General features: G+C 38.8%; 1 protein-coding gene across 4 annotated transcripts in view; it reads right to left on the reverse strand.

The window, feature by feature from the left end:
* Positions 1 to 13719, reverse strand: part of LOC102063704 (ras-related protein Rab-10) — a 32333-nt gene that overhangs the window by 13451 nt on the left and 5163 nt on the right. For 2 of the 4 annotated variants that reach the window (XM_074550286.1, XM_074550304.1), the window contains 3 exons: positions 13008 to 13068; positions 9755 to 9893; positions 1560 to 1649 (listed from right to left, as the gene is read on the reverse strand). In XM_074550286.1, coding sequence (XP_074406387.1) covers positions 1560 to 1649; positions 9755 to 9893; positions 13008 to 13068 — 290 coding nt within the window. The remainder of the gene's footprint in view (positions 1 to 1559; positions 1650 to 9754; positions 9894 to 13007; positions 13069 to 13719) is intronic. The other 2 variants (XM_074550314.1, XM_074550294.1) reach the window with 1 other exon arrangement.

Here is a 13719-nt window from a genome sequence, read left to right on the forward strand (position 1 = left end):
ACTGAAATTATACACAGTGGCCATTCAGTTATAACAGATTTTTACAGAAATGCCAATATAGATTATGAGATTCCCAGGGAACCTGGAGTTCTTCTGTGCAAGAGACTGAATAGAACAGTACTTCAAGCTCATTCTACCAGGATAATATGAAATATGAAACTACAAATTATTATTTGTCAAAGTTAGAATTAAACTGTTTCCCCTCTTAATTAGGATATCTTCTTCTTTAGAATGAGAGGACAATTACTGTGTCTCTCTCTCTCTGCCAACAGAATCTTTCTCCAGCACATTCAGTCAGATCCTTTAGCACTTGTAAATCATATTAAAAGAAGAAGTAGTATAACAGAAGAGTTGCCTTGACTCAAAACTCAGGCGAAATCTAGAAAGCAGACTCACTGGGGAGGAGGTAATGATTTCTTTCTGAAAAAAAAAATACTACATCAAGAGGAATTTTGGTTGCATGGTTAAGGACCCCGAAGTCAGAAAATGCCATTGTTAATACCCTAAGCAAAACCCTACTACTGCCCTCTGGTGCACATGCATCCAGTGACTCTCTAGGTTTCTGACAGTGCATCCTTTGTGTGAGACTACAACTTGTATTTTTCAGCAAAAATATTATCATTATTATTGTAAGGAAAAATCATTATTCCTTGTACACAGATATGGTACATTAACACTGAAAGCATCTTGCATGTGAACTATGAACTCTCAGGAGTGTAATGTTGTCCAAAAGTTGATGTTATTTTTTTAAAGTTTCCTAATCTGGGATTATATAATTGGCAAGAAGCTATGAGTGTGTTTTTCTTTAAACATGAGACATCGTGCTTCACTCACTATGCCTGAAAGCATAAGAGGAGAGCTAATTCCAAGTTCCAGAGAACAGATGCATACAGTTTGCAGCAGCAAAATTTACTGGTATATAGGACACGCTGTCCTGCAATATTTAATTATTATTCCAGTTTCTTCTGTCACAGCATGGCTTCTGAATTTCCTCACTGGCTCTCAGTGAGAGAGTTCTGCTATTCCCCTTAGAACAGCACTCCCCACTTAATAAGTTCCACCCCCACCCATGACCAGCAGCTAGAAACTCCACTGCAATAGAGTCAATTATATGTCACATACACAAGTTTTGGGGAGCTGAATTTTCAGTATTTGCCCAGTCTTATTCAAGGCTTTTTAAGAGACAATGCAGATCACTTTGCACAGGCTGCCAAAACAGTTCTTTCACTGATGGGTGGTATCAGAAAAAGTATGCAGAATGTATTTCATTCTAATATTCTACATTACCACAGTACTCTGAAAATGCAGTCTATATAAGATTTCTGTTGTAACATCTAAAACTTTTAAAGTACATTTTAACCTTTAAAAGAAAAATCAGTATTCTGAAGAGATCAGGGAATCTTAATGTACTTCTAGCACTCTAGAACTTCACAACTGTTCTTCTAGAGCCAAGTCCTAATAGAACTTTTGGAATTCAGGAGCTTTTTATCATTTTCAGTTTAACAGCTCAGTCACATACTAAGAAACTCAGGAGGACCCAAAGAAAGTACTAAAGATACCTTTTCTCCTGTCTGTTTTGGAACTACCCGTTCTGACTCCTTATCACACTTGTTGCCCAACAGTATTACGTCCACTTCATCACCTGCTTTCTAAAAGAGAACCAGCATTAATAAATGTCAAGTAAGAAAAAAGCAAACAAAAAAAGCCCTTCACCTAAAGTTCACACTAACCTTCAGCACTCCATTTCCATGAAAGTAAAGGCTAAATTCTCTCATGACCTTCGTATGTGCAAATATTTTCCACCAGTTATTGGGATTTGGAGGAAAACAGCAAGAATGCAAAGAGCAGAAAAAAGCTACTTGGAAGTGCCACATATAATTTCCAACCTCTTTCATGAGATATAAAGTATATGGTGCATGGGCACCATCTTCTGATGAATGCTCCAGCTTGAGGCTTTAAAGTGACTGGAAATGCCCTGAATTCACAGACACTGCCCTACTAAAAGTAATAGATTCATGGATTAGCATATGACTCTGCTCTACATCCAGCACTCACAAGTAAAAGGGAAGGAATTTGCTGCACCTGAAAGAGCACCTCTCTGTGCTTCACTTTTGCACACAGACAGTAAAATTACTTTCAAAGTGTTCAAACTCAACATAAAAGTCTGATTATTCTAAGACACTAGGAAGAAGGCAATAGATTTTAATGAAGTAAAATTTTAAAACCTCATTGATTTCAAAAGGAAGAAAAATCTACCTTTTTGACCTTGTCTCCTTCTCTGTTCCTCTAATCCACTCGCATGCATGATGACTGTGAAATGCACTGGGTTTTTCACATCAGTGTTATTTTAAGATAAGTCATTGTAACTATACGTGACTGGAATAATGACAAGAAAAGGGAATAATTCTGCAACAGCATGTGGAATTTGAAAACTGACATTCATTGTGAAAATCATAACATTTAAAACTGCTTTTGGTACTTAAATGGAGGACACTGAGGGTCTCAATCTACAAACAATTGAAGCTACTGTAGTCTGATGCTATGGCATTTATTCTGGAGGTACATGCTCCCACAGCTTCCCTGATGACTCAAGAGGCCTAGTCTCAGGCTGCAGTTCTCTCTACAGGGACTTTGATGAAATCTCTGATCTCTGTCAAATGCTTAACTTTTGTAAATTTGCTATAAGACAAAATCCCCTACAACCATACACAGAAAAACCTCTATTCATTAAAGGATGAGAGAACACTATTTTTAGTCTGTTTCTACTTTTACAACAATTTGAAGACTTCATCAGTAGGCAAAATTTAATATTAAGGGACACTATTTCTTTTTTCTTATTCCATTCTCCTCTTAGAATCATCTAGACTTATTTCATACCCACAATTTACTAAAATGAAGTAAACTTCATAAGAGTACAAAGTAGAGGCCTAAAATAATTAAGTATTCTAACCTGGATTAATAGACCAAAACATTGGCTGTTTCAGAATGCATTGAAGCTTCACTCATTAAAATCAGTGGCTCTCCTACATAAAACCACATATATCAGTCCCAAAATAGGCTAAATAGAAAATTAAATCTCATTATGTAATCAACCTTTAATTTGGAAGTATACTGAAGGTTGATGAAGGTTTTACAAGTGACATTTGACTTCACTGCGAAGTTAATGTCTAGAGGGAAATATTTTTATACTGCACGCACAAGCCAACTAAATTAATTCTGTAGCTTAATTTCTGTATTAACAGCACAAATTTTTGCAGTAGGAATGTTCTTTCTAAACAGCTTCAAACAATAACAACATTTAAATGAGGTTTATGGTACCAGGCCTTTCAGGAAGTTTTTATTACTACTACCAATCACAAAGTATTTATTTCTGCAAATAACTGCTGTTTCTACATCAATGTAATGTATTAATGTATTTTCACTTTGTCTAGATCCTCCACCAAAGCACTTACGGTTCTCCTTTTTTAAAGATGGTATCTTGCAGTTTCATGCATTTAGAAAACTGAAGACTGTTAGTCAAAATTATGTCCATTTTAAATTCTGAAAACTGATTATGTAGGATGTCTTAAAAAATTAAATCAATATGTCTAGGCAGAAGTTTTACCATGTGCTCAGCTGGCATAAAAACTGCACGGAGACACTGATTTCAACTGTCCAAAAATATGGCTATTCAGTGCTTCCAAAAGCTTGCTGTATATTTTCATGCTCTGTTATTTATAGCTCAGGAATAAGCTTTCCAAATGCAAAATCTATAGCTAAAAAGATGAAGGCTATTTTACAGTTAAAATCCTATTATGCAAGTCAGCACTGAATAAGCTCATAGACTCAGGAAACATTTCCCCCCCATATTATGGAAAAGTACTATTAAAAATCATCAATTTCATCAAGACAGAAATAATTTTTTTCCAGATAAATTTTACTCCAGTATCTCAAAAGATGCCAATTTTTGGTTCACTCCCTCAGCTTTTCTTTGCATTTTAACATTTCAAAGCTCACATGTTACTGAAGGTTAAAAGAGATATAATCTGAACCTGGAGAATACCTACAGTACTATATTTTGAGAAGGAAAACATCATCATTGTATTTTTCTGAAAAAAATGGAGCCAAGAGATTTACTGAGACTGACCAAGTCTTCTCAAGTGTTTCTCACAGCTTGGAGCCCCCATGTTTTGGCAGAAGGGTTTTTTCCCCACTGGGTTCCCAGGCAGCAGCAGCAGGAGCCAGGCTGCTCTGAGCAGTGGCCACAGGAGGGAGCAGCAGCAGAGCCTCCAACTGAGCAGTGCCACATCCTGGACTGGAACACTGGACACTCACATCACAGTCCCACAGTCTCTGTAGCACACTGCTGACAGGGGCCACCCACCCATGTCCTTCACCCCACTGCTTAATGTCCACCCAGCCAGGGGAATACACAACCTCACTATGAGGCTATTCACAGAAATCAAAAATGCAAAAAAAGAGAAAATATCTTGCTCATTCCTTTTGTGTATAATTTGTCTGGGGATTTGGGTGGGTTTTTTTTCAAATGTTGGGTATTTTCCTCCTACAGATTTTATTTTCCAGAAGTGCTGTGAATTTGTGTGAGTATGAAAAGTAGCAGATACCTTTTCTATGAGAAAACTACACCATATCTGTACTTAAAGACTATTGGAAGAAATTATCCCTTCACTTCTTAAATGGTGAACACAGATCTATCTACCAAGAATGATCCCAACCTCCCCTGGAGGAAACTCCCCATGATGATTATGAGCTCACCCAGAGTCCTCATATAAAGCTATCTATCCAGGGATACATCTTCCAGAACAACACATTGTCCCTTCACTGCATCTCCAGGGTGTAGCTGTGACGGGCTGCTTGACAGCGATGCTCATTAATTACAGTTTGAAAAGGCAACAGAAGTTTGTTTGTAGGTCCAAACAGTGAAACTGAGAACCCATACCTGACAAATAAACCATGGGAATTCTTAAATAGTCTGTATTTGAGGAAGAAATGTAGCTTTTCACATTTAAAGAAGATGCACATTGTCAAATATCAAGATGAAGGCAGAGCTGGAGCAGGCCATAAAACTGAGAAACTTCATCTTCTTATTCATTAGACAATGACACTAGAAACCTACCCTTTGCAGTATGAAGAACAATTTGTTAGAAATAGATTGTCCTCATGTCCTCATGAAAGCATCACATGAGCAGTGTTCATATTAGGATTGCCAAACATGTCTCTTCCCACATATTTTCCTAAGTGCTACTTTATGACCTCCATTACAAATGCCTGGTTTCCAGGACTTCGGTGGAAATAAATGACTGATCAAATTTATTTGTCTACTAGGAAATTTAGAATGCATTAGATATAAACCAATTTATCCCAAAGCCAACCCAAGACTACAGATAAACCAATTTAATAAAATGGCAAGAGCAAGAATTTTAAGTTCTAATCAGAGCCATAATGACAAACCTATCTATGAATTGGGACAATTCAATCTTTTGACATTAAGCTTTCCCACCAGAGGAAGAAAAACTGAGAAGAGTTTCAAGTCAAACTAATTTGCACTTGTAAAGCAGTTTGCTGTACTGCTTTTATATAAATATGATGCTGAAATACAGTCTAGTCTCCCAAATGCACCAGAGCAACCAAACAAAAAAAGGGCACTATGCAGAAATGACAGCAACTCAGTAATTCATACAGTTCATATCCTGGTTGAGGGATCACTCCTTCAGGTAGGACAAATAGGAAGTTAATGTATTAAAAAAACACTAAACTATTGTCACCAAGACTTGCTCAAGAAAAGAAAATTATCTTCTCCATGCAGAAAATTCTGTGATAGCAAACAATTTCCAACACAGAGATAATTATTAGGAGTTGGTATTGCCACCTTGATGGCCACATCAGGAGACTAGCACAATTAAAACCAATTCAAGGTATTTAGAAGTAAAGTATGACCTACCATCTATGTCAACCATTTTTAGAGACCCAGAAGCTAGCAAAGTGATTTAGCTGGCAAGGACTTCTAGAAGTTAGCTGGTCTAGTCTTCCACTCAAAGATGGGCCAACTTCAAAATCAGGTCAGGTTGTCAGGTTGCTCAAGGCTTTGTTGAATGGAGTTTTAAGTGCCTCCTTTAAGTGATCCTCTCTGGGCACCTATTTGAACATTTGAGCCACTCTATTGTGAGGAACCTTTTGCCAATGGTAGCTGGAATCTTGTTCAAAACATCCTGGAAAAAACTGTTTTCTGCAAAATGATTTGGTACACAGCTGCATGCATTTATTTAATTTTCAAAGGCCAAGCAGCATCAGCCTTTCAGAACAGGTGCATACAGTAGCTAAAAGCCAGCTCAGCAGGATGAACACTTTCATAAATTGGACATAACCTGCAATTCTACAAATAAAGAATGGTTTCAGGTTCTAAAGTTATCTTCCTGCAATTATCATGCTCCTAATGAATGCATTACAAATCCAATATTCCTATATTGGACTTGCTAGCAACATCCTAAAATATTAATCTGTGCATGAGTATATTTTTTCTAGCAAGCTTTTAAAAAGTACAGTTATGTTACTTAGTTCCCCCTAGTTCTGAATTCAAATTTTACAGCAATACAGACATGGAAGCATATTTGTGTCTTGTACTTCCTTGGACAATAATTCATTTTTAATAGTGAAGCTGCTGTATCCCACACTTAAACTAACTAAAATATAATGAGAACATTACTGGTAAGCTGATTGTAATTGCACTGACTGGCCAGTTTTTATAAAATCAATGGGAGTTTTTAAGAATACTAAATTGCTTGGATTGTTGTTTTCAAGTGTTGCAAAAATGGCTTAGCACACTGAACAGATTTTTAAAAAACTTTCTGTTTTAAAATCTTTATGTGCAAAGAACCAAAAAATGAGAGCATAATGTAATAACTGAATTGCCTCCAAAATTCCTGTTTGACTGGTTCAGGTGCAAGTTTTACACCTATTAGTCTGGTATTTAGTGATGTCTGGATTCTCTCTGTTTCCCTTTTAAAAACTTATTCATTTTTTCTACACTTGCATAATTTAAATGGCGCTGTAGCAACAGTCATTTTAATTTTGGGCATTTGTAGGGAATTAAATACTGGTTTACATTCACAGACCAAAGCAAGTGCAAGGAATGTCACCGACCTCCAGGAAGTAATTAATTTTCATGAAATGCCCTGTCTTTTAACAGTTATTGCTTAAAAACATTTCTTTTGCAATGAATAGCCCCATATATTTTCACCAAGACACTTCAGAAATTGATATCCCACTAGGACTAAATTAAATTTTTTATTACTATCTAGCTCTATTACAACACTAATTGCTGGTTTTGAGATTGGTACAATCAATCATGCAATTTACATTCCTAGAAATTGTTTTAGACTGAGTATTTTCCTATTTTTTAAACTTAAACAGAAGTACCTTCAGGGGTTAAGACTAAACAGTCTAAGTATTAATACCTTGAGTATATTACATGAAAGCTTTTAAAATGTTATAAATGGAGAGCAGGCCTGTGCAGGTGTCCTTTCCTGACTGACTCAATCAGATCTAAACCTGCATGGTGGCCACAGGAGCTACTCTCATCCTTCCCTCCACCCTGGCCATACAGCCCTGATACCTTCTTGCTGGTTATGGCTGTGCACTGTAGCCCACTGAATCCATCACCCTGTTGATCCAATTGAAGATGACGGGACAATATGACCCCACTGGAGCCAATGTGAAGACAGAACAAAATTTTATGTTGAAAGATGATAGACAGATAGATAAATAGATAGATAGATGGATGGATGATAGCTAGACAGACAGAAAAGGATATATGCAGGTAATCTACATTTTCAGTTTCAGGTAACAGTAAAATTCCTATCATACTGTTTGCTGAGCTAAATCTATGTTAGCCATGAAAGTGTACAACCAGTGCCATATCTGGCTGTGACTTTTGTTTGGCCAACAGAAGAAAGGCACGTGCTTTTTTTAAAAAAGTAAAAAACAGATGTGTTAGTTTAAAGTTTGTGCAGACAAGCCAGTAAGAATATTGTGTCATCGAATCTCCTTTGTCACACACTACTGAAGCTAGGCTTTGTTACCACTAAGACTTTTAAGATGCCTCTAAGGTCAAGAACAATGATTTACTAGGTTACCAGAGTAATGTTTTTAAAAATGAGATAATGTGCATGTAATGTTTTCCTAAGGGTATAAGATATCCCATATATATACTATTGGATATATGATCATGTGTAATTCATTAATTCAGCTGTATACTGAGGCTGTGAAGAGAGAAAATAATGCATTTGATGGTTTTATTTCAAGCCCCCTTTCCCAAGACGAAAAGCCCCCTTTCCCATCCATCCCCACCAAATCATAAGAGTATTAAAAAACTTGCCTTAGACTTTACTTGATTTTGATCAATGGGGAGCACTACCTTGCTTGTATTCTTACACCACCTTCCACAAGCAAACTAACTACAAACTGCTGTGCTACTGCTGAGGGGCAATACCACTGCTCCCTACAGCCTCCTCAGGAGGGAAAGTAGAGAGAATGATACTGTTCTTTTTTCCCAGGTATCAAGAGACAGGACACATGGGAATGGCTCCAGGTTGTGCCAGAGATATTCAGACTGGACATTGGGAAGTATTTCTTTACTAAGTGAGTGGTCAAACACTGGAACAGGCTTCCTAGAGAGATGGTCAATTCCCCAAGCCAAATTAAGAGGCATCTGGAAAATGCTCTTAATAATATAATTTAACTTTTGGTCAGTGCTTAAGTTGGGCACCTGGACTAGATGATCACTGAAGGTCCCTTACAGCTGAACTATTCTAGTCTAAAACTGCCTTGCCTCTACCTAATAGAGAACACATTCAGAGAGACCTACCAAAAAATACTTGGAATACAGGGTTAGAGTCAGCTGAATGGTCTCCTGTCTAAGGGCCTGCCCATGCCTCTGTCCCTTCACGCTGTTTCCAGACACTCATCTTCTGGTCTTCCTACTCTTACCTGTTTACCTTCCTGCAGCTCCACTAAGTGTCAGACCTTTCTATGAGCCTTTCAAACTCACTAATAGAGCAGAAAAACCACTCAGCTTCTTTTGCTGTGTTAGTTTTCTACCACATTAGGAAGTCAGAGTGAAGCACAGAGGGCTCTGACAAGCTCCAGTGGGAACACATACCCTGTCTGGCAGCCATGTGCTGTTGAATCACTTCCTATGTCACATGAAAGCACGTATTTCTGACTGCAGCACCACGAGCAGCTGAGCTAACCAAACAGACTCCCACCCCACTTCCTCCCTCTTGAAACCATCCTCTCCAGGAATATGCAGCAAGGACAAAGAGTATATTTAATTCCTTTGATCTTGGGATGAGGTAACTACACTGAAGTAATGAAATTAGGAAAGGGAAATCACTGGCTGTGATACAGAATTTTGATATGGAATCTAATTAAAATCTCAGGATGAGCTCATGCAGACTATCTATGCATAGCCACACCAGTGACAAGAGCACCACAATACAGCATGCACAAAGAGGGATTGGAAGCTATGTTTTAGAAGTACTTCAGAAAACATTCCTCCATTAACATGGGCTTGCCTAAATATAAACCATGTTCCAGTTTCAGATGACCGTAATTGTACTGTCATACTGTGTGCTGAGTTAAACCCAAGAAATTCTGGTTAGAAACATACAGGTATAAGAATACCTCTCATGCAGTCGTTTAAAAAGACAGATTAATTACCTTCATTTAGTGATCAATTGCTGACAGATATATTTACCTCATATATGTCATTTATCCAGATTGTTATACTTTGAAAACTCTTCAGATTTGTGATGTCGTAAACGAGAACAAAACCTTGTGCACCACGGAAATAGCTGGTACTAAGTGTATGGAACCGTTCCTGGCCAGCAGTATCCCTGAAGGAAATTGTAACAAATCACACACATACAAACAAACAAACAAACAAACAAAAAAGAGATTATCACACTGCAGAACCCCCAAGAAAGATTACTTTACTTTAAGGAGTATTGTTCAAATTTTAAATTATGTACTCTAACACAAAAGGAAAAAGAAAAAACACAGATGACAGAAAATCTGGGTGCCAGATACAGCAATTAAAAGAAATACACTGGAAATTCATTCTGTATGATACAGCCCTACTAGGGAAGCCAAGCCAGTGGCTGAAACCTGAGAGTAATGTCAAGTCCACCATTCCTTCTTTATATAAATAATTCAGGTGATAAAAAGATAAGATGTCAGATGACATCCCTGTATTTTGACAAACCCTCTCTCAACTGTGATACAAACAACAACCTGGTTTAGATGGAAGACAGGTTTTGGGAAAAAGCCATAAAATATAAGGACATGCTCATTCTTGTATATAATGCCAAAACTTGAGGAAACAAACACAAATGGGATCCCTCAATGTGCTTCAGGAGATGTTGGCTACAAAGTACCATCCCTGAAATGTTTCTACACTACTACACCAACAAAGAGGAAAATGAGACAAGCTCCCAGCTTTGTCCCAGTCCCAGAGACATGACATCACTGGCATGAGTGAAACCTGATGGGAAATAAAATGAATAAGAAAGGTGCATGGCCAGTGGAAGCAAAGTCAGGTGACATGGAAAGAATACAGAGATTCTGTCTGCCACTGTATGGAGAAACTCTGTGTGGAGTTGAAGCTGACAGAAACATGGGAGACAAAAATTTTCAAATAGATGAATGGCAAAAGGCAGTGTAGAAATAACATGAACTCTTTACAGGATGAGAATGATCACCTCACCTAGAGGGACATGGACAAGCAGAGGTGTTTAATGCATTCTCTGTCTTCAACACAGATCTGACAGACCAAGGGGGTCTCAGCACCCTGAGCTGGAGGACCATGATTGTGTGAATGATCAACACCCAGTTGACCCTGAAATTGTGTGGGATCTGCTTCTCCAGCTGGCTCCCTACAAACCCATGAGGCCTGATGGAATTTATCTGAGAATTCTCAAAAAGCTGGTTGATATCATCACAAAGCCTCCCTTGGTTTTTAAGCAGTCTTGGGAGTCTGGAGAGGTCCCAGCTGACTGGAAGCTGGGTAAAGCTGTCACATTTTCAAGAAGGGCAAGACCCTGGAAACTACAGGCCTGTCAGTCTCACTTCAGTGCCCAGTAAAATAATGAAAAATATTACTCTGGGAGATAAACCTGCACAACAACACAGTCATTGGCCACAGACAGCACAGCATGCCGAAGTCCTGCTTGTTGAACCTGACTTCCTTCTCTAAAATGGTAACCCACCTAGTTGATCTAGGAAAGCCAACAGATATGATCTCATTGAACTTCAGCAAAACTTTTGGTACTGTCTGTCACAGTGCCCTCCAGCCCAAATGTCCAGCACACAGCTGGATAGCCACGCTCAATGATGGGTGAGCTGCTGGCTCACAGGTTGGGCACACAGGTTACAGTGAATGGGGTGACATCAGGCTGGGGTCTGGTCACCAGAGGGGTTCTGCAGGGCTCCATCCTCAGCCCACTTCTCTTCAACATCTTCATTAACCACTGGGATCCGGACTCAAAGGGACACCAAGTTTGCCAAAGATACTAAATTGGGAGAAGCTGTTGACTCCCTCCAGAGCAGAGAGACCCTGCAGAGACACCTCAACAAATGAAAGGACTGGGCACTCACCAACTGCATGAAGTTTAACAAGGACAACTGCCGGATTCTGCACCTGGGATGGGGCAATCCTGGTTCTGTGTGCAGACTGGGGAATGACTTGCTGGAAGGCAGGGCTGCAGAAAGGGACCTGAGGCTCCTGGTCACTGGCAATCTGAACATGAGCCAGCAGTGCCCTGGCAGCCAGGAGGGCCAAGCATGTCCTGGGCTGCATCAGGCACAACAGCACCAGCCAGGCACGGGAGAGGATTGTCCTGCTCTGCTGTGCACTGGGGCAGCCTCCCCTCAAGTGCTGGGGACAGTTTTGGATACCACAATATAAAAAAGGCATTAAACCCTTAGACAGCATCCAAAGGAGGGCCATGATAGCAGGGGAAGCCATACAAGGAGTGTCAGAGGTCACTTGTTTGTTCAGCCTGGAGGACACTGTAGGGAGACCTCACTGCAGTCCAATTTCCTCACAAGGGGAAGCAGAGGGGCAGGTGCCAATCTCTTCACTCTCATGACCAGTGACAGGACTTGAGGACATGGCCTGAAGCTGAGTCAGGGACAGGCAGGCTGGCTATCAGGAAAAGGTTTTTCACCCAGAGAAAAACCTTTGTCACCTATTGACCATGACGAAAGTTCAAGAAGCATTTCAACAATGTTCTCAGGCACACGGTGTGATTCTTGGTGTCCTGTGCAAGGCCAGAAGTCAGACTTAATGATCCTGATGGTTCCCTTCCAACTCAGCATATTCTATGATTCTATGAATTATGCTTAAGAAAACTATAAACAAGCCTCTATTATTTTTGCATTAAAGCCTGAGATGAAATAAGTGCAGATCAAATACTGGTCAGATAATTCACACACAGATTTACTCCTTGACAAGTTAAATATTGGTATATAGAGATAATCTTCAGTACTAGATGCCTGGAGAGCCAGGTGTCAGAAGCCCTACATAACCTTTAGAAAAATTTCAAAACCATAAATAGTGCACGTTCCCAAAGATTCATCTTATCAAATAAGTAATTTCTCTTGGTGACCCTTTTGAACACGCATTTGATGGGTAATGAAATGTAATATATTCTTGCTTTGTCACTTTCCTCAGTGTTCCTACACAATTAGGTACACTTCATAGGGATCACAAACCTGCACTTGTTTCTATGCTGCAAGTTTTATTGCTAATGCAAACTGGTGACAGCCCGCTTTTTAACTTCCATTAGGTGTTGCAAAAAAATAATACTCTCCCAGGCTAAATTCAAATTTTAAAGTTTTCTAGTAGGAACACCTGCACATTATGAAGACACACAATTCAAAGTAGATGAGATTTTTCATGTCATAACACAATTTAGTTGCTTTCTTTTGTGATACTAATTAAAACTTACCATATTTGAAGTTTAACTCTTGTATCATTAAACATTACTGGTTTTACTTTAAAATCAATGCCTAGAAGAAAAAAGGAAAATCTGTAACATTTCTCATAATAAAATAGATTCTCTTTGAAGATTGTTTCTTAGCTCTAGTTATCATGCAATTTTAAACAGAAAGTGAAAATGAACAATACCATAGAAAGAATAATTAGCCAACCACATGCACTCAAAATAGAAGCTTTAAAAGGAAATTATTCACTGCTGAGTGCCAACACATTGCACAAATACAACAGAAAGCAATGCCAATACCAAGCAAAGAAAGGGCAGGTCAAAGCAAAGGTGAAGATACTCTGCAACTACAATTAAGTATTACCATGGATTGGCAAGGGACATGACAGCATTTTCATGGCCTATGCACAGCAGTACATTGTGCAAATACACTGGTGATTTTCAAGAGCATGGCAGCTATGAGTGGGAAGGGAAAAATGCTTACAAAGCAGCTGTCACATGTGCAACACAATTTTTCTGTCCTTACTTCCAGATCCCTAAAAAAATATTCAGGTGTACATGAGCAGAAATAGGACTGGCCTGTACACATTAAAAGCAAAGCCAAACATACATGGGATTTAATTCAAAATGAAGAGGAATGGCTCTACAGGCTAAATCAGATACAGAAAGCCATGCTAAAAGCAAGCATTAACACTTAAAATCAATGCAGAATGTTGTC

This window comes from Zonotrichia albicollis, chromosome 1 (genome assembly GCF_047830755.1).
Source record: "Zonotrichia albicollis isolate bZonAlb1 chromosome 1, bZonAlb1.hap1, whole genome shotgun sequence".
Classification (NCBI taxonomy): domain Eukaryota; kingdom Metazoa; phylum Chordata; class Aves; order Passeriformes; family Passerellidae; genus Zonotrichia; species Zonotrichia albicollis.